General features: G+C 36.0%; 1 protein-coding gene across 2 annotated transcripts in view; it reads right to left on the bottom strand.

Moving 5' to 3' along the window:
- Nucleotides 1–27,702, bottom strand: part of Lrrc69 (leucine rich repeat containing 69) — a 102,057-nt gene that overhangs the window by 61,145 nt on the left and 13,210 nt on the right. Inside the window, exons 2-5 of one of the 2 annotated variants that reach the window (XM_005328680.4) lie at nucleotides 24,180–24,306; nucleotides 21,201–21,273; nucleotides 13,213–13,408; nucleotides 7,834–7,905 (exon numbers count right to left, since the gene is read on the bottom strand). The exons of the other annotated variant lie outside the window; for it this stretch is intronic. Of the exons in view, the coding sequence (XP_005328737.1) occupies nucleotides 7,834–7,905; nucleotides 13,213–13,408; nucleotides 21,201–21,273; nucleotides 24,180–24,306 (468 nt within the window). The remainder of the gene's footprint in view (nucleotides 1–7,833; nucleotides 7,906–13,212; nucleotides 13,409–21,200; nucleotides 21,274–24,179; nucleotides 24,307–27,702) is intronic. 2 annotated transcript variants of the gene reach the window in all.

Raw genomic sequence — 27,702 nt, forward strand, 5'->3', positions numbered from 1 at the left:
CATCATCAAACAGATACACTTTTTTTTCTCAGCAGCACATGGATTCTTCTCAAAAATAGACCACATATTATGCCATAGGGCAACTCTTAACAAATATAAAGGAGCAGAGATATTACCACACATTTTATCTGATCATAATGGAATGAAATTGGAAATCAATGATAAAATAAGGAAGAAAAATTCCTACATCACTTGGAGAATGAACAATATGCTACTGAATGAACAATGGGTTGCAGAAGACATCATGGAAGAAATTTTAAAATTCTTAGAGATAAATGAAAACACAAAAATAAACAAACATATAAACATATTGAAATCTATGGGACACAATGAAAGCAATTCTAAGAGGAAAATTCATTGCATGGAGTTCATTCCTCAAAAAAAGAAAAAGCCGACAAATAAATGATCTCACACTACATTTCAAAGCCCTAGAAAAAGAAGAGCAAATCAACAGCAAATGCAGCAGAAAGCAAGAAATAATTAAAATTAGAGCTGAAATCAATGAAATTGAAATAAAAGAAACAATTGAAAAAAATTGACAAAACCAAAAGTTGGTTCTTTGAAAAAATAATCTTATGATTGACAGACCCTTAGCCATGCTAACGAAGAGAAGAAGAGAGAGAACCCAAATTACTAGCATACGGGATGAAAAAGGCAATATCATAACAGATACTACAGAAATACAGAAGATAATTAGAAATTATTTTGAAACCTTATACTCCAATAAAATAGAAGATAGTGTCGGCATCAATAAATTTCTTAAGCCATATGATCTGCCCAGATTGAGTCAGGAGGATATACACGACTTAAACAAATAAGTAAACTTTTAACAATTTTTTTTTCAATGGCATATAGGCAATAAATACATCCACAATGTGGCTAAAAGGAGTAAGCTAACTCCATTAAGCAACATATAAATCTCAGCTTCCAACTGTGTAGACATTCCTTGTTTTCACATACCAAAATTTCAGTTTCTAGGTAAAGCATTTTTCACAGTGTATAAGAATTCCATTGTTCAAGAAATGTTCTTTGAGTATCATTTTAGTCAAGGACACAGTGAATTTCTCTGAATGCAAACTCCCACTGAGATAAAAAGAAATGTCTTATTTGTTTTTGCAGAAAAACAGAAACTGCCCTTCTTATTACTTCTGAGACAAAGAATAGATTCCTCCAAAGCAGTGTGCTAAGACAGGAGGAGGTCTGAGCTTGCAATGAAGTCTTCATTGCTTTGTTATTCAGCCTAGTGGTTCTCCACGTGTGGTCCCCAGACTTGCAGCCTCAGCATCACCTAAGAACTTAATAGAAATACAAGTGCTTGGGCTTCCCAGCCTACTGACTCAGAAACTCTGGGAGTGGGGCCCAGCCTTCTGGATTTTAATTAGCCATCCAAGGGATTCTAATGTGCACTCAAGTTTGAGGCCAACTGCTTGAGACAACCTACTTCTCTGGAGCTTCAAACAGTAATAATAAGACCTGTCTCTTCAAAGGATTATCCAATATCAATAGATTTTATAACATGCAAAATTGTTTTGCAAAATTGCAAATAACTAGATAATTGCAGAGTTATCCAGAATGATAACTTTCAATGCCATTTCTCTATCTATCTGAAAAGTGATCAGAATAGTTCAGGTGGCTAGATAGATTGCTAATGGAGGATTCTGAGACCGTTATTGAAATGTGAAGTTTTATATATGATATTTTGTAATGAACTTTGCATCAAAGACAAACCTCACAATGCCCCCTGGTGATGATCATTAAACCTTTTCTCACTTTTGTCAGCTCAACTTCTTCAAATGATTGCAGTTTGGAAAATAACTGGGCTCCTGGGGGAAAGAGGAGCCAGAGAAAGAAAATCTGCATTTTAAAATTGTTTCAAAGGAACTAAAAAACTCAGTACTTCGTTTTTATCCCTGTTGAAATGACTGACTTATAACTTCTTCAAAGACTGAATGTCCTAGCCCTTACTTTAGAATCCAAAGAGAGAGACTGATAACCCTTTCCTCCCAGAAATCCTAGTAACACCCTATCCAAAGCTCTTCAGCAGTAAATAACCATAAGTTTTTATTTCCCCATTGTCTAAAGTTATCAGGGCAACTGGACAATTTCTCCCTTTGAACTCTGCAATGACATTATTACTTATCCACCTCCAAGCTAATTAATGTCACTTTGTCTAATTTTTCTAATTTTAAATTTCTGTATTTATCTCTCTCTTGTGATCTCTCCAGGGCCAACTTCAATTTCCAGAGACTTCCTCAACATGAATCCCAAACTTCCTACAAAGCAACATTCATAATTCATGCCTCCCCACAGTCCCACAGGGGGGAGAGTTCTTCAAATCTTCAAGCTCAGCACTTCAGAGAGAGGTAATCAAAGAGGAGATACTCAATATTTGTTGAATTTATTTTTTATATAAGCCTCACATAGAAAATCTGTATATATCACATAGACTGATACTAAATAGAACATAAAAAATTCAATATTCTACCAAAGTAAAGGATTAAATAGTGTCCCCCTACAAATTTATGTCTACCCAGAACCTCAGAATGTGACCTTATTTAGAAACAATCTTTGCAGATATAATAAGCTAAGATGATCATACTAAAAAAAAAAAAAAAAGTAAAGCAAAACCTAAGATCTTACGTCTTTTCAAGACAGTAAAGTAGAGGCATATTACTTTAAGTCTCAATTAGTGTTCTATGTTGTAGTATTTGTGGAACACTACTAATATACCAAGGATCCATGTTTCCTGTACTAACTAAACAACTAAGAGAATTTCCATAGACTATCCACTGTCTACCACAGGCCACATTTTGCTACTGTTACTCTCCCAAAGAGAAATGCAAATAAAAGACACTTTTTTCAGACCACTCTTTTTTCAAAGTTTGTTCATTCAAAATATAATCTAACTCCAGTGATAAGTTAAAATGTAAGGAAAAGTAAACATATGATAAACCTAGTGATTAAAAATCAAATATTTGAAAAATATTTGATTAAAGAAAATGTTCCATATATAATGTTAAAACAATAAGACATATATACTCTCCCTTTCTCTCTCTCTCTCTCTCTCTCTCTCTCTCTCTATCTCTCTCTCTCTCTCTCTCTCACACACACCCACACACACACACACACACACACACACACACACACACACACTTTCTGCTGCCCTGGAGTTCCATCAGCAAAAAGGCCATCTAGATAGAGCTCCTCACCATGGGACCAGAACAATGAACCAAAATAAATCTCTTTTCTTTACAAAAAACAGACTTTTATAAAGTGTACTCTCCATTTTATTTTTAAAGTGAACTTATAAAAATAAGATGCTTGAAGAAAATATCAGTGTCACCACTGAGAGGTAAATTTAAAAGTACTTAGCATTTGTTATGGTTTGGATATGAGTTATCCCCCAAAAGCTCACATGTGAGACAATGCAAGAAGGTTCAGAGGAGAAATGATCAGATTTTAAGAGTCTTAGCCCAATCAGTGATTGAATCCCCTGATAGGGATTAACTGAGTGGTAAATGAAGTGGTAGTGTATGGCTGGAGACGGTGGAAATTAGGGTATGGCTTTGGTGTACATAATTGTATTTGGCAAGTGGAGTTTCTCTCTCTCTGCTTCTTGATCACCATGATGTGAGTTGCTTCCCTCTGCCACACTATCCCTCCATGATGTCCAGCCTCACCTTGAGCCCTGAGGCATGGAGCTGGCCTTCTGTGGATAAGACCTCTGAAACTGTGAGCCCTCCAAATAAACTATTCCTCCTCTGTAATTGTGCTGCTTGGGTCTTTAAGCCATAGCAGTAAAAAAGCTGACTAAAACAGCATTTAACTCTTCCTATTCTTATTTAGTTTCTACATTTTGTACAGTGAATGAATTATTTCTATAAAAGCTTCCAGTAAACTTCTACTTACTAGAGACACGGAAAGACAAGCAAGTTAAATGAGTAGAAAGACAATAATTATCTTAAAATAAATCTTAACAATACCTATTCATCCAAGAACCAGAGGACACTTTGCAAACTATTAAGGTGAACAATTTTATGTGTTTTAGAAAGGAATTAGATAACAAATAACTTTATGTGAAGAGTTGAGAATGTACTAAAATGTGCGCTGATAAATCAGATCAAATCAACCTGAGTTTTGGCTTCTCTCAATAGTAGATGGCATCTTTTGAATATTTGGATAGTACTTTGTCAGAAAGAAAAAATATACTTGAAAATTGAATATAATGAAACTGTTATGGTTTAGATATGTGGTGTCCCCCAAAATCTCATGTGTGAAGAAATGCAAGAAATTTTAGAGGTGAAATGATTGGGTTATGAGTGCTTTAAGCCAATCAGTGAATTAATCCCTGGATAAAGATTAACCAGGTGGTAACAGTAGGCAAGTAGGATATGGCTGAAAGAGGTGGGTCATTGAGGGTGCTTTTGGAGTGTATAGTCCGTTGAGCAGAGTTCTCTCTGCTTCTTGGTGCAATTCCCTGAGCCTTTTTCTTCCACCACATAATTCTACCACCACCATATAGAATGAAGTTGGCCATCTATGGACTGAGACCTTTGAAACCATGAGCCTCAGAGTAAACTTCTCCTCCTTAAAATTGCTCTTTTCAGGTCTTTTGATTGCAGCAATGAAAAAATTAAAACAGAATACATATTATAATATTTTTAAAACTGTTTTAGCAGACTTTTCTAAAAGCATACACATGGAGAGGTCCTGGAAATGAAGACTTTCATTTTTATTCCATATTTTTTGTATTGCTTGAAATGTTAAGGAGGATACATCATTTATATAATATTTAAAACTTTAAAAAAAATAAAGGAAAAAAGGAAAAGTCTTGACACATTTAATTCCAAACAATTACTTTACTATGTGATGCATGGCAGAATTTTCTCCATAATTAAATAATCCGAAAAGTTTTAGAGTCTTTGCATATAAACAAGTATTTATAATGTCCCATTTCTTGTTAGAGATTTCCACTTAATGTACACTTTTAGAGATTTTCACTTAATGTACACTTTTATACAAAAGTCCTGATGAAAATTCAGTCTCGGTTATATAAAAGCTGTTGTGAATAAAAAAATATATTACTGTAAAATAATTGCATTTTCCAAGTGGCACAACAAATTTTAGGTCATAAAATTGTTAAATAATCCTCTATAAAGATCTGTCTTTTTAAGAGGGAGCAATTGTAAGGCAATAAAGTAAACCATGTAAAGATAATTCTGCAGAAAACAGTTTCAAGTCTTGGAATTAAAGTATGCTTCAAAGTAAAAGGTACATAGATTTTAGCTTCACTCCTGATTTATGTATGTTTGAATATTTTTATAGTAAAAAAAAATCTAAAATGTACTATACAAGGTTAATGCCTCCTATTATCACCAGTAGACAGGGAAAGATAGCTCTAATTACATATTACTGATTAACATTTGAGTATTGGTATATTTTTATATGCAACTTATAATAATAACAGTTTCCCTTCTGTAGATAATTATGTACAAAATGATTTATAAGCATTATCTGACTTAATAACCTTACGAAGTTTGTGGTTTAATATATCCATTTAATAGATGAGGAAACGGCATCTCAGAAGTTAAGCAACTTGTTTGAGATTATAAATTTAGCTAATGAGAAATTAGGCCTTTAAACCTATGTATGTATGATTCCAAAGTCCATGATCTTCATTTCTCTACTATTCTACCTAAAAAACATGTCAATGTTTTTAGAGTTCATTACCATCACTTTGAAACTTAATTTCACTGATGCTCATGGCCTACATTCATTCATTCCTCTGTGTTTGTCATTTGTTCATTAGTAACTCCATCTATCAAATGTGGGAAAACAATTTCGCACCAATTTGTCCAAAATAATTTGAAGCAAATTATTACTTTTTTAAAAAAGAAAAATCATTTATAAAAATTTGAGGTGAATTATTTTTGCACCAAAGCTCAGATGAGTTCATAGACTATCTCATTTTAGAGTGCTTATTAAAATTTCTGAAATAGGTGCTATAAAGGCAAAACTGACCCAATTATTTTAAACTTTTGGAACCTAACTCATGGTGTGTCATCAAAATTGTGAGTACAGAATCACTTTGTAGAAGAAAAAGTTAATTAACAGCACCACTAAGGTGAATACTGAGTATAGTTAAAGAAAATTATTTAAATTTATTCATTTAAGAAATATATATGAAGTTGATATTCAAGATTCTTCTGGATAAAAGTTTTTTAAAATGCACTCCTTCTTGGTGGAGCATACCGTCTAACAAAAGACAGACTTGTAAAGACTCACTCCATTGTGAGATCTCAGCTGCAGTGGCCCCATGGAAGAAGTGGCACATGAAGGCTCCGCTGGAAGTCAGGGAGGCATTCCAAGTACAGAGAGTTAAATTAAGACCGCAGGATGAATACCAACATGTGGGATTAACCAGGTTCACATTAACAACATCCAACTGTTCCTATATATTCAAAACTGTAAGTTTTGGAAGCAATGTAATAAACCCTTAAAAAATTAAACATGGAATTAGTAATTCAGTAATACTATGTCTGAGAATGTACACAGAGGAATTGAAAGTACAAACTACAACCAATATTTGCATGCCTCTATTTATACATGCATTAGTCACAATGACCAAAAGGTAGAAACAACCCCATTGTCCATGCACAGATAAATGAAGACAAAACAGGGTATCTACATACAATTGAATGTTATTCAGCCTCAAAAAGCAAGGAAATTCTGACATGTTATAGCATGGATAAATTTTAGAGACATTTTGAAATAATAAAAAATGAAATAAGTCACAAAAGGACAAGTGTCCTATGATTGCACTTACATGTGATGCTTAGTATAGTCAAGTTAATAGAGACAGAAAGTAGAATGGTGGTTTCCAGAGGAGGGGGAGAAGTCTTATTTTTAAAAGGTAATTATTTTAAACCGTGCATAGAGACCTCTAAAATGGGTGCTACAAAGGGAATGGGGAATGTTTAATGGACAAAGAATTTTAGTTGGGGAAAGTACTTAGTGTCATAGACTATACACTGAAGATGGTTTAAATGGTAAATATTACATTTTCATAAGTATATGTGCTTATATGTACATACATGCACACCACATACACACATTTTTTTCATATTTGAATCATTCACTTTTCTCATGGATGATAAAGAAAACCTCAATTTGTATTCAATCAATCAGAAAAAAAAGTGGATCAACAGCTATTTATAGAGCATCCCCTGGATTAATGGACTTCTGATTATCACCTTGAATGTTCAAGTATGTTCACTCAAACACACACACACACACACACACACACACACACACACACGCACGCAATAGGAAAAACTAGCATTTCTACCTCAAAAGTTAAAAGTTATCAAACAAAGTGTTTCTCAGTTATTGAAGTAAAACAAGTTCAAACTTCACTTTCAAATGGAAAAAAAAGTGCATTTTCATGGTTTAGCTTAAAAACAACTAACAAAAGTGTCATCTTTGGACTAACTACAAGGGATAAAAATTTATGCCTTGTAAAGTAGTAGTTTTCAAAAAACCTGAGGTGATCAAAAGCAATGAGTAACCACCAAAAAAATTTAATCATAACTGATATATTAAAATATTTATGATAGCAATCAGAGTTCATTTTGTTTAAATAAGTTCAGCAGGCACCGAATACAAAGAATCAAAAGAACAGGTTTTGAAATTCAAGAGCAAAGCAAATCTTTGAGTCATTTGTATACTTCAAGGTTCCAGTTACTGCAGCTTTTACTGGCTGCCCATATTTTTCTATTCCCAATAGCATCAACAAAATTATTTTCAATTATAATAGAAGTTGGTTTTACTTACTCCTGGTGGAAATATCTGAATAGTATTTCCAGCTATGTCTAGAATCCTTAGATTTTTAAGATGACAAATCCCCTGTGTCAGAAAACAAAAAAGAGAAATGTTATAAAATCTAATATCTAAAATCACAAGTATTTAAGTTCAAACTTGATGACAGTGAGTATCTTTTCCAATTGCTTGACCAATTCCTCCATATACCTTTCCTAAGAAGATCCCTATGGGTTGCCACAGAACTTTGAATTCTCCATTTTTTTTTGACCACCCCAGGGCATTATAACATGCTATGAGTTAGACTACTTCTAGATTCAGATATCAATTCTGACAGTGAATACATGTAACTTTGGGAAATTTTATAAGTATGACTTCTCCATCTGTAAAATGAAAATGCTAATAAAAATCCTTACTTCAAGTAGCTGTTCACAGATTAAGTAAGTTGCTAACTTGAGTGTTTATGAAAGGGCCTAATATGTTATGAGCACTCAATAGTCTGTACTTATTATTAAAACAGAAAGAATCTGAGAAACAAAACAATTCTGGAATGTTGTTTCTGTTGATAATGTCACCAAAATGTATTATGCATATTCCTTTTGGTTAGCACTGTGCATACAAAAACTTTCCTTACAAAAGAAATAAAATCTGTTGCTGTATCTCTACACCCAGTGTGACTGCGTTGCCATAGTAACCACCTGGTTGTTATGGTACATCTTAGTTTTAGCATTTCTAGTAATAAGCAAAGGATAAGTAGGATTATTTTTCACTAGAAACATCAAAAGCTTTTTTATTAATTGAAAAATATGGGCTGGGAATGTGGCTTGAGCCGTAGCGTGCTCACCTGGCATGAGTGGGGTGCTGGGTTTGATCCTCAGCACCACATAAAAATAAAATAAAGATGTTGTGTCCACCGAAAACTAAAAATAAATATTTAAAAAATTCTCTCTCTCTCTCTCTCTCTCTCTCTCTGTCTCTTTATTTTTCTTTAAAAAAAAAAAGAAAAATATGGGCATGATACACTAAATGATTTCAACCACTTGTCGAGAGAGCTCTGAACAGTCACTCTTATTTTAATGACCAACCTCTCCCTGGAGAATGGTATATGTCTCTTTAGTTGTGACAACTGTCTATCTCTTTGATCTTATCACAGGTTTCATTCCCTGAAAGCAGATGTTGAGATGGAATTTGGGGTACTAGATGGTTTTTAAGGACCTAACCCTATAAAAAGTAGGGTCAATAAGTAGAATTGGCAAATGGAAAAGTCAAGGTGGGCTACAGACCCAATAGACTTCACTCAACTGGGTCGGGAGCTCTAGTGGGTATTGCCATCCAAACTGTTCTCTATCAGGCAGAAAAAGCCATCTATTTATAACCCTTCCTTGCTGTCAATCACGGAATTTGGGAGGTTCCAGGAAGAGAATGAGCTTGGAGAAGAAAGGAGGTTCCCTGCAACTGAATAGCTAACTAAGCCTGTCTGCTGTCCCCACTCCTACAGCTGACTAACAGGTCCTTGAAGGGAAATATACCATCTATTACACACAAAGTCCTCTCCTTAAGTCCCACAAAACCTTACATTGCCATGATACTCTCATTATTGTGTTAGCTTAAAAGACTTTCCAACTCTCAATATGTCCTCAGTATCTACAAGTTAAAATATAAGGGCTTTCCAGCCACTTGAAACACTTGATAGTGCTAACTCTATGGCTGTTAAGTTTCTTTTCCATTTTTTGTTCTTGCTGTTCATGACTGCTGCTATTGATCCCTCTTGATATTTTTTGTTCTTGACGTGGTTTTATCTTTACATATTTACATTCTCCAAAATTCCTTAATCAAGAATTAAAAACTCACAAATGAGTGATGACAAAGTTGTACTGTGTGAATGGCAAGTGTTCTGAAGCGTTAAAGATACAGAAATATGAGAGAAAATTATAGGGCATTTGGTATTATGAGATCAGACAAGGCTTTCCAGAAGAAATAAAGTTTAAGCTGAGATTGTTTGATATGTTTGCAATAAAGAATGTTCAATTAAGAGACAAGAATCCCTAGGAGATAACCATAAGGCATGTAGTTGGTCCAAAAGATAGTAAGCAAAAAGGACTGAGGAAAGAAGAATTCAGATTATGAAATGTCTTTTATGCATGTCATGTGTATTAATTTCTTGGGATTCTTTAGATTGCAAGTTAATAGAAACCCAACCCAAATAAACAAATGGGTAAATTGAGGTAACAGAAAAATTTTTAAATATTGATATTGTCTACAGCTGGTTCTAGGTGTTCAGTAGTACCATTGTCTCTTTCTTTTGTGATAGTACATTGAAGTCAGAGTCTCCTAAAGAATGGCAAGATAGAAACTAGTAGATCTGGGCTTGCATTTTCCCAGTTTACCAATCACAACACAAAGAATGCATTCGTTTCCCATGAGTCCAGCAAAGTTCCTTCTCATTGATCTAGCTTAAGTCAAACGCCTATCATTGACCAAGTCACTACGTCTAGTGGGATGGAATATTCTGATATGCTGGACCTGACCTGACCTGACCAGTGGGAAAGGTCAACACTAAGGAAACGTCACAAAGTGATTGGAGAAGGGGGAATTTCACAAAGCTAAATGCTGATACCATTATGAGAATAAGCATAGATGGATGCTAGGAAGAAAAACGTAACCATATATTTAATGTCAACTATATACTAATCACTGAGTTAAAGGATAGTATTCATAGTATTTATTATGATGAATGAAAACATATGAATTACATCTTTAAATTTTTAAAAAATTGTCATTTGTCCAATTTTACAAAAGCAGATTCCATGGGATATTGCTATCAAGTATGAAATCTAAGTTAAATTCAGGAAATTCTCTGTTAACAAAGTTAAGCAGCTTTACTATAGGACTTCGCAAGACTTTTAACATACTAATGCATTTTCTAAATCTCCAAGAAGGGGTGATATACCTATCTAAGTTGGGCTGTTAAAACAGAGTACCACAGACTGGGAAATTTATGAACAACAAAAAATTATTTCTCACATTTTTGGAGACTGCAAGTCCAAGGTCAGGACTCCAGCATATCCTCTTCTGGGTTGCAAACTGCTAACTTCTCAGATCCTCACAGGGTAGAAAGAGAGCTTTAGAGCCCTCTGAGGCCTCTTTTATAAGGGCAATAATCCCATTTATGAGGGTCCACCCTCATGACCTAATCACTTTCCAAAGTCCCCACTTGCTAGTATCATTACATTGTAAGTTAGGGTTTCAACATATGAATTTTGGAGGGGCACAAACATTCAGTCCATGATAGCATCTTTGAAAACACATGTTCTCAAAAGAATACACAAGACTCATACCCTTGGAGAGTGGTTTGGGGAAAGATGGATTAGACCTTATGTTGACCACTCTTATTTTAGTTCCTAATTATCTATCTTTGTTTATGAATTCTGAAATTCTTTTTGGGAGCTTTCAAATTCTGCTGCCATTGTTACCTTATGATCTATCTGCCTTACTTCTAAAGCCACAAGAAGTGTAAATGTAATTTACAATGTAGAAGAAAAGATTCATAATTTGCTCTTTATGAAAACAAAGAGTTTTTATAATGCCTTATCACTTATAATGCAAGCAAAAAATAAAAATGATAGATTGAATCATATTAAATGTCCAAACAATTAAATTATCCAAGGCATTATTTAGATGAAAGTTCATGATAGGACTGATTATAATTTTAATTTTAAAAACTTATACTTCTTGGGATTTATAAAATTGCAATAAGAGTAAGGTCAAATTTGATGAACATATGTTTAAATCAGACAGATATGGGCATCACCCCCTTTTCTCTTTCAATATTGTGTCAAGTTACAACAGTTCTTGTTCCTTATTTTAATGGTAATAATAAGAAGTGTGATGTCACAGAACTGTTGTGAACACTAAAAAAATTGTTTTATATGATGATGCATTGCAGCTTTTATAGATTTCCCTCAAACAAAAATTTGTTTTAATAGATTTATTTTATAATTTTAACATTTATTATGTGTTTACAGAAATTGGAATTTTTAGAATAAAATTTTTGAAATTCACTCAGTTACAGCCTACCACCATGTCATCACAGATTATAGTATAGATAAAAATTTTAAAAGTATTATTCTTATAAAAGAAAAGTGAAATGGTAGGGAGTTTTCACTTATATACATGCCTAATCAATCTGCTAATTTTTTTTAGAATCAATTTGCAAGTTATTACTCTTTTTATTTTAATTTTTTTTCCTGTGGTACTGAGGACTGAATCAGGGGTGCTTTGCCATCAAACTACACCCACAGTCCTTTATTTTTTTTTATTGGTTGTTCAAAACATTTCAAAGCTCTTGACATATCATATTTCATACATTTGATTCAAGTGGGTTATGAACTCCCAATTTTCCCCCATATATAGATTGCAGAATCACATCGGTTACACATCCACATTTTTACATACTGCCATACTAGTGTCTGTTGTATTCTGCTGCCCTTCCTATCCTCTACTATTCCCCCTCCCCTCCCCTCCACTCCCCTCCCATCTTCTCTCTCTATCCCATCTACTGTAATACATTTCTCTCCCTTGTTTTTTTTTCCCACTTTCCCCTCACTTCCTCTTATATGTAATTTTGTATAACGATGAGGGTCTCCTTCTATTTTCATGCAATTTCCCTTCTCTCTCCCTTTCCCTCCCACCTCTCATTCCTGTTTAATGTTAATCTTCTTCTCATGCTCTTCCTCCCTGCTCTGTTCTTAGTTGCTCTCCTTATATCAAAGATGACATTTGGCATTTGTTTTTTAGGGATTGGCAAGCTTCACTTAGCATAAACTGCTCTAATCTGCTAATTTTTTGTTCCTTGATTTGCTGTACAACATGCATTCCTTGTCAAATTATTTCTAATTTGCATAAGGAAGGAAGGTAAATGTATTGACATGTTCCTGGTAGAATAGAACTCTCAAACTGGGAAATCTGAGGAAAGTTTAGTAAAGGCACTATTTATAAAAGACTAGTTTTAAGAAAGCTAAGGTTCCTCAAACCTTAGAAAAGTGGCTCCTTAAACCTAGCTCACCCTGCCAGAGAAGGTGCCATAGTAATTGCTTCTGGTTCTCTCTCTCTCCTGCCCTTTCATTCTGAGCTAACGGATATCATTGGTTATATCCAAGAAGAAGCCAGAGGACAAAGGAGCTCTAACTCCTTTGTTAGATGCCTATAACTAATAAACTGCCCAGGCACAGAGCAGGTTGTAAAGAATTGATGACAGATAAAGAGGAAAAATGGAAGACATCCAGCACATATTTCAAATGAACCTGTGCTTTATTCTATATAGATGGTTATAGATTAAACATATATACTACTCACTTAAACAAAACAAAACACAAGGTTCCATGCTTTGCTTACCTCTGGCAAAACCTCAATGTAGTTCCTGACCAGAAGAAACTTCTGGAGCTTCTTCAAGAACTTAATCTCTTCAGGTATGCAACTGAGTTCATTGTAGTTAAGTTGAAGTTCACGAAGATTCTTAAGGAGACAAAGTTCTGTGGGAATGCTGACTAGCTTATTGCAATTTAAACTCAGATGTGTAAGGCTTTTTAATCTTAAAAAAAAAAGCATATGAATGAAATTCATAATAAGAGAATCCACAGTACAGGCACGACCCATCAGAAGCCATGTGTCACTTATTTTACGTACCTCATCTGAGGTTCACTTTAGTCAAGTGTTCACATCTACTGTAAGTCATTTTAGCAAAAAAGTCTTTGCTGAAATTTAATTTTTAAAGATTTCTTTTTTGGAGATTGGGTTGTTGCTCAGCAGTAGAGCACTCGCCTAACACAGGTGATGCCCTAGGTTTGATCCTCAGCACCACATAAAAATAAATAAATAAGGGTATTGTATCCAACTACAACTAAAAAATAAATATTAAAAAAAGGATTTCTTTATAATCAGATGTCTATGTCATAAATATGTTATATAATAAATATATAGATTTTTTTAAAAGTAAAATTTTATTTTCAATCTTTATACTTATACATTAACTATCAAAAAGGAAGCTAGAGGACAAAGAAAGACATGCATATACATGTGGATGGATAGATAGAGATATAGGTATAAATAGATATAGATAAATAGTAAAGACATATCTAGTACCAAGCAGTATTAATTTTTTGCTCTGGAATACACAAAGATGAATCAACCACAAATTTTGCTCTTTCGGATACCACAGTTTAGAAAAAGACATTAAAACCAGAAAGTGAAGATAAAAAATGTACTGGATAGCCAGGTGCAGTGGTGTATACCTGAATCCCAGAGGCTCTGGAGGCTGAGGCAGAGGATCCCCCATGATCCCCATTTCAAAGCCAACCTCAGCAACTTAATGAGGCTCTAAGCAACTTAGTGAGACCTTGTCTCAAAATAAAAAAATAAAAAGAACCAGAGATGTGACTCAGAAGGAAAATACCACTAGGTACTAAAAAAATTTTTTTAAAAGAAAGGAAGATGATAGGGAAATGAACATGAAGGAAATGTGAGTCTACTATGGCAGATATTGCACTTGAGGTATATCACAAGTTTTTTTTGGAAGAACTAACATTTTTTATTTTATTCTGAAAAATAGAACTAGTAAAAGAGGAAAACCACAAGAGGGAATGCTGAGCTATAAAAATGTTATGAATAAGGAAACAGAAGGGAATTGTTACCACGAAGCATGAATTGTATATTAAATATAATAATCAGTATAACCCTGAAGTTGAGGCCAGTGGACAAAAGGACAGTCCTATAGGTAGTGAATGACTGGGTGAGGAAGATGGGGGCTGATTCAAAAGGAAATAAAATGCTAATACCTCCAGAAACTTCCCCCTCCTCCAACCTGTTGCCAAGTTTACCTGCCTCCAGGGAATTATTCCTCCCTACAAGGAGTTGTGAATGAGTAGCCCCTGGGTGGCTCCCTTTCTGCCTGTACCCCTGGGTGGCTTGTTCCTGCATTTGGATCATCCCATGTTTTGGGTTATGAGGGCAGAATGAGAAGAGGGGGCATAAGAACAAAGGAAATCTGAAATCTATAAAAGGACTCCCTCACTCCCTGGGGCACCAGCTTTCGACCCCCTCCTCTGTGGAAGAGTCATTTTGCTCTTTTCAGGTGCCCCAGGGGAACAGGGACTTAGAATCTGATTCTCCACACGGGTATCATCTCTGGTCTCAAAGTCAGAATTATTTCTCTTATTATTCTTAGGCAGTTGAAAGTGTGAGACTAGAGGTTAGGGAAGGGATCACACCAGTGAGAGCAACTGAGAGGGGACTCCATGCACACAATGGTGGAAACCGTGTGAGTGACAGGAGAAAAAAGTAGAAAATGGAGGCGGGGAAAGAGAGTGAGGGAAGCCAACAGGAGGAGTCCTCAGAAAAATGAATACCTGACAATTAAAACTTAAAAGGCACACAGACAAGTCATGAGTGGAGAAATAGAAAAAGACTCAGATCAACTAGTAATCTCTAAAGGTGTGGGAGAAGAGTACTTAAAAATCAAAGGGATGGTCAAGAACTTAAATGTTGAGTTTAAATGTCAAAGAGATATAATTGAAATTAACAAACTAAAGGTAAAACTGAAAGCAGAGAGAGAAATTATAACGTCAATATTCTAAAGATCTATTCTATCTCTACCTTGTAGCCACAATCGGAAAGTACAGTTTAAGGAATTCCATCTGTAGAAACATAATTTTTAAAACTCTCTATAGAATAGGTAAGAAAACATTTAACAAAAGATATGAGGGACCTTTATGTTGAAAACTATAAATTATAAAATTTATAAATTCAGAAAATTTAAAGAGATTCTAAACAAAAGTAGAGATCCATCTTGAATTTCAAGTGTAGAAAGAAAAAAATACTGCTAACATGTCAATTTTTCCATTAATAGATCTGTAGATTCAGTAAGAGATCCAAATAAAAATCTCAATGGGTTCTTTTTGACATTAAAATTGACAAATCAATTTTAATATTTATATGGAAATTCAAAGGACCCAGAATAGCAAGAACTAGTACTAAAGAAACAAAATTAAAAAGAAGGAAGGAAAGAAAAGAAAGAGGAAAGGGGAGGGGGAGGTATGGAGGCATTCCTATAATCCAGTTTCAGATCTTACAAGGCAGCTACAGTAACCAAGGTAGTTCAGTCCTGGAAAAAAAAAAAAATGATAGTGTAATGGATTCACTATTTGTGTCCCCGCCACCCACCCAAATTCATATGTTAGAGACCCATCACCACTGGGAGATCATTAAAAGGTGGGACCATTAGGTCATTAGGGTGGAACCTTCATAAATGGGATCACAGCTTTATATAAAAGGCCCCAGAGAGTGGCCTTGCCCCTTCTACTATGTGAGGACACAAGGAGAAGGCACTGTTCTCTGAACCAGAAAATGTGTCCTCTCAGATATCAAATCTGCCAGCTTCTAGAATTATAAGGAAAAAATCTATTGTATATAAGCTACCCAGTTTATGGTATGTTAGAGCATCCCAAATGGGCTGAGACAGAAAAATAAATCAACAGAACAAAATAAAGTCCAAATGATCCATAAATGATCAATAGGTTTTTGACAAAGGTGTCAAAGCAATTCAATTAAGAGGGAGTTTTTGAACAAAATGTTCTAGAAACTGGATGAACTTTGACCACCCTCTTCCACCATGCATATACAAACATTAATTCAAGATGAATGATAGATCCCAATGAAAATTAAAACTACAATCATTGAAAAACAAAAGATAGAAAACTTTGGGATAGGAAAATATTTCTTTTTTGGGTGGTCGGGGGATACTGGGGTTAGAACTCAGGGGCACTGGACCACTAAACCACATCCCCAGCCCTCTTTTGTATTTCATTTAGAGACAGGGTCTCACTGAGTTGCTTAGCACCTTGCCTTTGCTGAGGCTGGCTTTGAACTCATGTCTCAGGGTCGTAAGCCATTGGGATTACAGGTTGTGCCGCTGTGTCTGAATTATAATTATAATTTTCAACTGTGTCTGGCCAGGAAAAGTTTCTTTTAAAAGATTCTCCAAAAGCGCTAATCATAAAAGAAAAAATATTTATAAATTGCCATCATCAAAGTTAAAAACTTCAGTCCATCAAAAGTTACCATTAAGAAAATTAAAAGATAAACTGCAGACTGGAAGAAAATATCTGCAGTACATGAACTTGTCATTGCACTTGTATCCCAAATGCATTAAAGAATCCTTACAGTTCAATTGTAAGAAACAACACAGATATTTTTAATGACAAAAAATATTTCACAAAAGAAGATATATAAAGAGTGAATAAGATCATTAAAAGGTGCTTAAGTCGGTAGCCATCAGGAAAATGCAAACTGAAACTATGATGAGACTTTTCTTCACACATACCAGAATGGATACAATTTTTAAAAACCCTGTTTAGAATGTAAAAAGGCACACACTTTGTTAAAACTTGGTAAATCTTTCACAAGTTACATAATACCTACACTTTTACCTTTTGATTCTATAATTTCACTCTTAGGAATTGAAATGGAAGTAACATAACTCCACAAAAAGACTTGCACAAGAATGTTTGATTGCTTAATTCATAATAACCCCACACTGAAAACAACCCAAATGTGCATAAACAGAAGAAAAATATAATGCTTTACAGCTCATTCATGCAATAAAATGCCATTTAGGATAAACAAAAAAAAATGAGCTATTGATAAAAGCATCATAAGATGAATCTCTCTCTCTCTCTCTCTCTCTCTCTCTCTCTCTCTCTCTCTTCTCTCCTATTTCTTTCTATTTCTCTCTCTTTTCTATTTCTCTCTCTATTTCTCTCTCTCTAAATATATATATGCACTAAACAAAAGACAAAAAAATTATATATATATATATATGCACTAAACAAAATAAGACAAACACAAAAGAATTTTTATATACTGTATGATTCCATTCATTTAGTTCTACAACAGGTAAAACTTACTTGTAGAGATAAAAGTCAGTATTAGTTGCTTACGAGAAGTAAAAATCCACTAGAAGGGAACATGAGGAAATCACTAGATTATAGGAAATATTCTATATATTATTGATGTTTGTATTTTTGTCAAAACTCTTTGAAGTATACCGTCATGAATTTTATGTGATTTTTATTCAGCAGAGAGAAAATGCCATAAGATTTGGCTAACTTAAGTACATTCTTGACCTTTGAAAAGGATTTACAATAAAATGGAGGGCAGGAAAGAATGAACAAAAGCTATGGAAAGAGCACCTTAGAGAGACCATGAGAGAGCCAGAGAGAAAGAAAAGAAGTTTGATCAATGAAGACAAAGGGGTTGAAAGAAGGGAACTGAGGGAGCTCAATATTCTAGATAAAGTAAAAAGCAGACTCATTTGCAGGGAGTACAAAGGGTCATAGAAGAAAAACTCAGATTGAAAGGGAGTGGAATTTTGTGAGTAGGTCCTATGAAGAAAGGGATGGAGAGTTTTCTTTATTAGTCATTTTTATAATCATTGAAGCAGGTTGGGGGGGGGGCAAAAGGCAGTCAATGTAAAAAATGAATAATTGAATCTGATCAGCAAGATGGGGGGGGCTGGTTAGAAAGGAAAGGAAATCAAATGCTGACATTTTCAAAGCCCTTCCCCTTCCTCCTCCAACCTGTTGCTAAGGTAACCTGCCCCAGGGATTGTTTCGCCCTGCAAGGAGTGGTAGGAGTTGTTAATTAGTGCTTCCTGGGCTGCTACCTTCCTGCTTGGTTCACTCTTGGCCCATCTTTTGAGTGATTTGTCACATAGCCAGATGGGGAGAGGAGAGAGGCAAGATAAGGGGAGGAGAACATGAGAACAAAGGAATTCCCAATGTATAAAAGGGACAAGACACCCCCCCACACTTTGGATATCCCGCTCTGGGGCCCCTTCTCTGAGAAGAAGTCTATCTCTGTTCTATCCTTCAAATAAAACTTGCTTCCTACACCTCAGCGTTTCTTGGGTGTTCAGTCTTCACATCTGGGGAAACAGAACTCGGCCCTGTTTGATTTTTATCACGGTATCATCATTAGTTTAATTGACTTTATTCTGGATTACTATATGGGAGTTGGCTTTTCTTTCTTTTTCACTTCAAGGCACTAAAATGAACTCAGGGTCTGTTACAAATGTGTTCAGCATGCACTTGCGGAGGGGGGGGGAGTTAAAAGGAGAGGGAGGAAACAAGTATCCATTTTGGTTGCATTTCTACAGAGCAGGGAAAATTACTTTTCCAAAGAATAACTGAGGAGGAACTACACTTACAGCTTCTTGTCCTCCTTCCTCCCCAGTGAGCTGATGAATGGCTGTTCACATAACAACCTCACTAGTGGTGAATTTGGACAAAATGAGTCCTTTGGCTTGGTTCCTTCCACTTTGCCTGTCTTTCAGAGATTCTGTCTCCAGGATGCCTACATTCTCCTCCTTGTGGAGCTGTGAAGATCCACCTATGACAAAGTCCTTCAGGGGTAAAACTCTCACCTCCCCTGCTTTGACAGTAAGCTCATGTGGCTTAAGCAAGCCAAAACACCACACATCCTCTTTTTCTCTATATCTCTTCTGGATTCTAAACAAATTGAGAAATAAGACAGGACTCAGAAGGAGAAGCATAGAGCTGCCCTGATTCTTCTCAGATTCTTTACTAGCCCTCTTCTGAATTGAACTTTAATTCATAGGCTTTCCTGCTGAGGTGACTGCTAACTTGAGAGTGGGGGGAGAGGAGCCATAAAGCCATGCGTGTCCAATGCTCTTCCCAAATTCACTGAGTCACTCTTTTGTCTGTGGGAAGAGGTGAATGAGGGAAATAGAAAAAGAGTTAGACTAAAAATAGCTTCCCATAATAATAAAAGCTAACATCCATCAGAGCACTTACTCAATCCTAAATCCCTTTTATGGATTAACATATTTGAATCTCAGAACAACCCTATAAAGTGGGTACTGTTTTCATCCTCATGGTGCAGAGGAAGACATTTAAGGAGTGGAAAGGGGAAGAAACTTCTTCAAGGTCAGGAAATGGAATTCTGCTTGGGGAGATGACTGATCAGCTTGCATGTAGGGCCAAGCAAGAATACAGACAACCCAAAACCAGCTGGAAAGTAACTGAGGCCTGTCGAGTTCACCATCCTACTTTTTCAGAGAAAGTTGTCCTTCACTTTTCAACATATCACCTGAGATTTATGATTCCTTGAATATTGTACATCCTACTGCAAATAGAAATAAGCTTTATGAATTATGAAATTATAACAAACTATAGCTGCAAGGCCTTTGATGTTCAGATAGTCAAAATTCTTCTGTTAAGGGATGAGAAAAATGAGGTCCTAGGCAGTTAAATTATTTGCCCAAGGTCATATGGTTGGTTGCACAAAGATATGTCTTAAACCTCATTCAGCAGATCTTTTAAGGTGACCCTCTGGTTATTATGTCATCATCAATACATAAATCAATTGATGAGCTGAATAAGAGGGGAGGAAGCCAATTATTGGCATTTTAATTACTATATATATTTCTCCTCTATACAAATTAAATTAATTCAATTTTTTCTAGGTGCCCTGCCTTATAATATTACTTTCCTTATAAAAGTCTCTTTGTAAAAGATAATACCTCAGCTGGAGGTATAGACAAGTGAATTGGAACAGACTTTAGGTACTGCAGAAAGCCCTGCGTGGACAACTATTCGTAGTTTCATAACCCCCATAAAATCTGGATGCTCTTACTTTGTAATGCATCTGTTTCTGTTCAACAGGCAATAAAGAGAGTCTCCAAAGTAAACCTGAACAGAGTTCTCTCTCCATCTGTCAGAGGAAAAGCCCAAGAGGGTGTTTTGCCTGCAGAAAGATGAGACCCTCAGCTGGCTCCGGAAAGGCACTGTAATGGCAGCCTGTCGGCACAGATGTGCAGGATAGGAGAAAACAGCATTTTTTGTTGCTGTTGTTAGTGATAATAAAATGGGTGGGTGTTTCTTTTTTTTTTTTTTTAATGAAAATGACATAGTAGTTTTAAATCCTTTGCTTTTATATTACCTTTTCCCTCAAGCTCATAATGGTTTACTACACTCATATAAAATAAAATTTAATGCCCCCAATTCTGTGGCTGAGCAAGTGCTAAGAATCCCAGAGTTGAGAAATCCATAACAACATCAGTTTTAGAACTTTGTTTCAAACCCCCACTTTTCCACTTAGACTACCCAAGTCATGTTGTTTCTGGGTTCTCTTAAGTATTGAGGGAATCATCTGCTTGAAATCATCATCTTACTTCAGTCTCTCAGAACCTTTGTGTTGTGTATAAATCCCCCAAGGACACGAGGCTGGACGCCATGCTTTCAGAGGATCTGAATGGGGATGGAGAGAAGGGGGCAATGTTTAACCAAGTCTTGCCATGAACAACTTACTTGCTAACTTCTTGAGGAAGCCACGTAAGCTGATTTCTGTTCAGATTAAGCAGGATCAAATTTTGTAAGCCATCTGTTAGAAAATAATTTCAGTCATTTGAGCCATCTGTTAGAAAATAAGGTTTAGTCACTTTTATATACACCTTTGTTTTCCTTCTGGCTTTTTGTTTTGGTTGCTGTTGACAAATACCCTCATAGAGTTCAGGCACGGTGGCATATGCCTGTAAGCCCAGGACTTCAGAGGCTTAAACAGGAGGATAACAACTTTGAGGCCAGCCTCAGAACCTTAGAAAAACCCTCAGTAACTTAGCAAGACCCTGTCTCAAAAAAGAAAGAAAGAAAGAAAGAAAGAAAGAAAGAAAGAAAGAAAGAAAGAAAGAAAGAAAGAAAGAAAGAAAGAAAAGAAAGAAAAGGACTGGAGATAAAGTTCAGTGGCAAAGCGCCTCTGGGTTCAATCCCCAGTACTAGAAGCTAAGTCATGGTGTCTGAGAGACAGAAGGTACAACCAGACTCTCCACAAACTGGAACTAGAAATCAAGGCCACTCAGAACCAGGGATATACTCTTCCAATAACTCTGTAGAAGCTTTATTTTCACATTAAAGCTTCTCTGAGTTCCATATTTACATCCTCTCTCTTTGCTCTGTCTCTCCCCACCCAATATGTTCTTTCTCTTTTGAACAGATTTGCTCTCTTTTCCCATGCTGGACCATTCCACAACTCCTGAGTTTGAATGTTCACAGTCAGGGTAAACAGAGTTCTCCACCTCAATTGCCTACAGGAATCAAGAAAGCCTTATGCTTTGTCAACCAGAGCCACCACCATGTAGCCAACTCCCTGCAATTATCAGGGGGGAATATGATTACAGTGTTGTTTCTTTTTGTAAAACAGAAAAGAGCCAGAGATCTAGACATTTTTGTGAACTCTCCTACTTGAAAATTTTGGCACCCGGTTAAAAATTTTGAAATGGCCAACGAAACAGAACCAATTTATTTATGACCCAGATTCAGCTCATTCCATTTGTCTCAGGTCATGTGATTTTTCTCAAACCAGTTAAACTGTTTTAGACTATCACAACCCTCAAGAAAGAGAGTGTATGACTGATTCAGGGTGGTGATGCATGTCTGTTCTGGTCAATCTGCTTTGGTTAGAGGGACAGATTCCCATGTAACACAGCAAGGCTTTCAACCCACACTGAACAACGCTCAACCCCTGATGCCAAATCACTTCTACCCCTGGATAATCAGGACCTTATAATTTAAATAAAAAATCACAGGGAAATTTTCAAATTTCTGCCTTGACAGCTGAGGCTGTAACTCATGGTAGAGCCAGCCCTTCCTAGCATATTCAATCCCCAACCTTGCAAAATATACAAATAAATAAAGTACCTTGTGGTTATTATATGAGAACGTGATTGCAGTGTTGATGATGGATGGCACCCCTGTCCCCCAAATTTCACAGAAATTCATAAATTCTATAACGTGTCTCTAGTTTTGCCATTAGGAACTGCTATGGTTTGGATCTTGAATGTTCACCCAAGGCTCATGTGTTGATGGGTTGGTCCCTACTTGATGGAGCTATTGGAAGATGGTAGAATCTTTAGGAGGCAGGACCTAGTGGAAAGAAGTTAGGACAGTGGAGAAGTGCCCTGGAGGAGGGTATTGGAAACCCACCCCCTTCTTCCCCACCCTCCTGCTGCCTTCTCTTTGCTTTCAAGCCACTGTTGAGGTGAGCAGTTTTGCTCCTCACATACTTTCCACTATGATGTGCCACCTCACCTTAGGCCCAAAAGCAACAGAGCCAAATGCCTGTTATGGTTTAGGTATAAGGTGTTCCCCAAAAGCTCATGCAAGAGATGATGAAAGAAAGTCTAGAGGAGAGATGATTGGATTATGAGAGCTTTAACCTAATTGGTGCATTCATCCACTGACAGTGATTAACTGCCTAGGGTAAGGTAACCTAGGCAAGTAGGGTTTTGCTGGAGGAGGTAGGTCAGTGGGCTTGTTCCTTTTGGGTTTATATTTTGTCTTTCTTGAACAAAACACCCTCTGCTTCCTGGTGCCATGTCATGAGCCACTTTCCTCCACCAAATCCTTCCACCACAATGTTCTGCCTCACCTCAGGCCCCAAGGAATGGAGTTGGTCATCTATGATCTGCAACTGTGAACTTCAAAATAAACCTTTCCTCTTCTTGTCAGGTCTTTTGGTGATAGCAGTGAGAAAGCTGACTAACACAGTACCCAAGACTGAAACTTCTGAAACTGTGAGCCCTAATTAACCTTTCTTCCTTTTAAGTTGTTTATCTCAGGTATTTTGTTACTGCAATGACAGCTAACTAACAAGGTGGTGAAGTGCCTACATGAGTTAAAGCTATATAGACCACCTGGGATCTCTTTGTCATAAATGTATCCTTAAACCCACTGTACCTATATTATTAAATAAGAGTGGCATACTGAATGGAGAAATATTTAGCTTAAAACACACACAAAGTAAAGACTGCAAGTCATTGGATCTCATATCTTTCCTTTAAAATCCTTCCCAAATTGACTCATATTTAACATTTTGATAAAAAACTGTGACTTAATAGCTGGAGCAAATTAAAAATGAAAAGAACAAGGAGAATAGTAAAGAGCTCCTCTTGATTTTTGTTTTCAAAATATTTTACTCTGACTCAGGAAAAAGACCTCCAAAGAGTCTCAATGTACACCAATTCTGAAAAGGAGAAAATGAACACCAGTTTGGTTTAAGCTTAACACTAATGTTTTTTTTATTCTCTTAGATCTACATGGAAATTAATGTTTGTTATAAAAATTGAAAAGCAAAAGTAGTGCCTCAAAAATTTCTTAACCTTAAAAGTGAAAATAGCTCCAAAACAAAAAAAAAATTATTAAAGCATGAAAAATTCTTTCTCATTTCAGTTCATATTATTAAATATGAAGGGTTAAATTTGAAACTATAATGTCATTCTTTGACTAACTTACCACATGCTCCAGATGCAAATCTACAAATCTTATTTCCAAATAAATGAAGCTTCTTCAAGGAGGTAAGGTATTTCATCTCTTCTGGGACTTCTTCTAAAAGGTTGTTTCCTAGATTTAGTATTTTCAACTACAAACATATAGAGATTTAATCAGCTCATACATTATCCACCTTCAGATGAAAAAATAAATAATTTAAGCCCCTTTGCTCAGATCTACCTAACTTAAGGAAACCAAGATATTTGAGAATTACTTCATTTACACACCTGAAAATATCTTTATGAAGTTCACTTGAGCTTCATGCTCAAACGCTATGCCAATTAAATCACAATTTAAGTCTTAATCAAAGCACTCAACTTCATTAAAATCATATTACAAATTCTTATAATATGTAAGAAAATTCTTGGAAGAACTTTTGCTATTATGAAAAAAATTAAAAGGGGCATTTTAAAATGAACTAATGACCCATTCATAACTCACTTGAGCAACCCAGCAGTATTCTAACATTGTGACCCACAGAATCAACCACTGAAATCTCAGTAAAAGGAAATCAGAAACAGCTAAAGAGCTGAAGACTTCCATCATACTATTCCCAAATGAGCTAACAAGACCACTCCATTATGTGGATATAACTGAGGGTCTTTAACTTTGGCGGCCCTCTGTGTGATCACAAAATTCACAAAGGCATCTACTGAAATGGTCTGAGTAAACCAGAGAAGATGTGCCCTGGATGTACCTGTCCTACAAATAACAGATTGGTCAGACATAGGAAGAACTGCACATAGAAAAAGGTTAAAAGTTCCCTCTTAGTCTTTTAGTTCAATAAATCAGTGATAAAGGATTGTTTTCTAAAGCATGGCAGTTTTCTTTCTTTCTATTTATTTATTTATTTACTTATAGCAGGAATTGAACTCAGGGGCACTTAACCACTGGGCCACATCCCCAGCCCTATTTTGTATTTTATTTAGAGACGGAGTCTCACTGAGTTGCTTAGAGCCTGGCTTTTGCTGAGGCTGGCTTTGAACTGGAGAGCCCGCTGCCTCCTGAGCCACTGGGATTAGGGTGTGCACCTCTATGCCTGGCTTTTCTTTTTATTTTTATTGGTGCATTTTAACTGTACATAATAGTGCATTAATTGTTATATATTTATATACACAATACAATTTTGTCAGTTTTGTACCCCATACCTCCCTTCCTCTCCCCTCCTCCCTTCCCCTTGTCCCCTTCCTCCACTCTACTAGTCTTTTCAAGAGACAAAAAATCTGCTCTTTGATTTCCAAGTGTAATTTACCACTCATGGACAATTATCAACTTCACGGTTTAGACTTTTAATATTAAGGGCAAAAGAAAATGAATCTTGGGTGCTTTCACAAATCAATTTATGCAAGACAAGAAAAATAATTAAGGTACAAATTTGAGCAATTTTACATTTTTACTTATATTTGGTATAGACTTTTGTCAATGGTTTAAATTAATATAAAAAATAGTAGACAGAGACTTTTACAATGAAATTTCTTATCCCAAGAATTCATGGTAATGGTTTCACTTCCATATGTGTTTTCACCTGAGAATTAACATTGTTCTATATACGTGTGTGTGTATGTGTGTGTGTGTACACGTGTGCATGTGTACACAAGCACAATGCATTTATTAGTTTGGAGACCTTATTCTATTGTAAAGGTGAAGTTGGAATACATTCTTGCAGTCATTTGAATGAAAAGGCTTATTTCAGAGTCTGTAACAAATTATCCCAACCATATCTTTGCCCTTTTTAATTTTTTTCTCCCTGTTCTGTCCTTTATTTACTCCTTTCCATGTTTCTCCCTCAGTTGATTACAAAAGTCTCTATCTCCCGCTTTCCAGGATAAGCAGTGTCACATAAGCCAAGAGGAAAGAAAAGGAGAAGAAAATGATTTCAAGAAGAAAGATGCGGGTCAACTCCAGGGGGAAGGTTAAGTTTAAGAAAGTACAAAAAGAGCCACTGGATTTAGCAACATGAAAGCCATTAGTGACCTTAACAATAGGGGTGAAGTGCTGGGCAAAAAAGTCTGATTGAAGTGGGCTGTGGATAAAATATAAGAAAGCAAAGACAATAACTTGTAGAAAATTCTTGTAAGAACTTTTGCTATTAAGAAAAACATAAAAAATAAGCAAAGAACTGGAGGGTATTTTTTTTCCTTTAAATTCAAAACTAAAAAGATAGTACAGCTTATTTATATGCTGATAGAAAAAAAATCCTATGGGAAATGAGAAACTAATTATATAAGGAGAGGGATAATTACAGAATCAAATGATTTAGAAGATGGGACTCAAAGTACAAGCGGATGCTGGCCAGAAGAGTAGGGGCTCGTCAACTGGGGTAGTAAGAAGAAAGGTAGAGAAAGCAAGAGCAGGTAGGGAAGAGAATGGGTTTGGTGATGGAAAGATGGGGTTCCTGACTGGCTGGCAATATCTGTTTTCTACACAGGATATGAAACAAAGTCATCCAGTGGGAGGAGAAGATACAAGAGTCTGAAGAAAAGGAAAAAAAAAATCATTGTACAAAGTAAGCTAGAAATACCACAGGGGGACTGACTATCATGGTTGGTTTTTGATCCAGCTTAGCTCCCAGAAAAAAAAAAAAATGTTGCAAAAGGCACAGATGACCCAGAAAGGCCATTTTTATCTGATGTACTAACTACAGAGCAGTTTGGCTAAAAAATGTTACACAAATTCTAAGCTCTACAAGAAAGATTGTGAAATGTAGACGTTAAAAGGGGGTGAAGAAAATATGACCTGAGGTTTGTTCTTTCTTTTCTCTCTCCCTCCCCCTTCCTTTCTTCCTCCCTCTTCCACTCCCCTTCCCTCTTTCCTTCCCCCTCTCCTAGGAATTTAACAGAGAGGTGCTTAACCACTGAGCCATATCCACAGCCCTATTTTATTTTTTGAGACAGGGCCTCTCTAAGTTGCTGAGGATCTGAAACTTGCAATCCTCCTGCCTCAGCCTTCTGAGTCACTGGGATTATAGGTGGTGCCACAGCACCCAGAAAGGTTATCCTTCATAGAGTAAGATAACCAAAGGAAGTCTCAGTGGTGGCCTTTAACTTCACACATTTCTCCTAAAGGACAGATGACAAGATTCACATTCTGTTGCCTTGGCAAACATGCAGGCTTCAACACATATTACTTAAATTATACATAAGGTGCAGGGACACTGAGGAAAAGACTGAGTTACCTTGAGAAATGTCTCACAACCTAGATGCTTCATGAATTCAGTTATATTTATCATGTGTTTATAACATACTGGAAGCTCTCTTCTGAATGTTACAAGTACCACTGTGAACAAGACCCAAAAGATCCTGCTTATATGTTGAGAAGTGGGGCAGACAACAAATAAGTAAACAAACAGACCACCAATTCCCTTTAGTGCTCAGTGCTAGATATGAAGGAAAGAAACCAGGAAAATGAGATGAAAAGTAACATGAGGTCAGGTTAGATTGTAAGGAAATCAAAAATCTCCTCTGAGGAGGAGATGTTTGAGGTGAGA

This window comes from Ictidomys tridecemlineatus, chromosome 7 (assembly GCF_052094955.1).
Source record: "Ictidomys tridecemlineatus isolate mIctTri1 chromosome 7, mIctTri1.hap1, whole genome shotgun sequence".
Lineage (NCBI taxonomy): Eukaryota > Metazoa > Chordata > Mammalia > Rodentia > Sciuridae > Ictidomys > Ictidomys tridecemlineatus.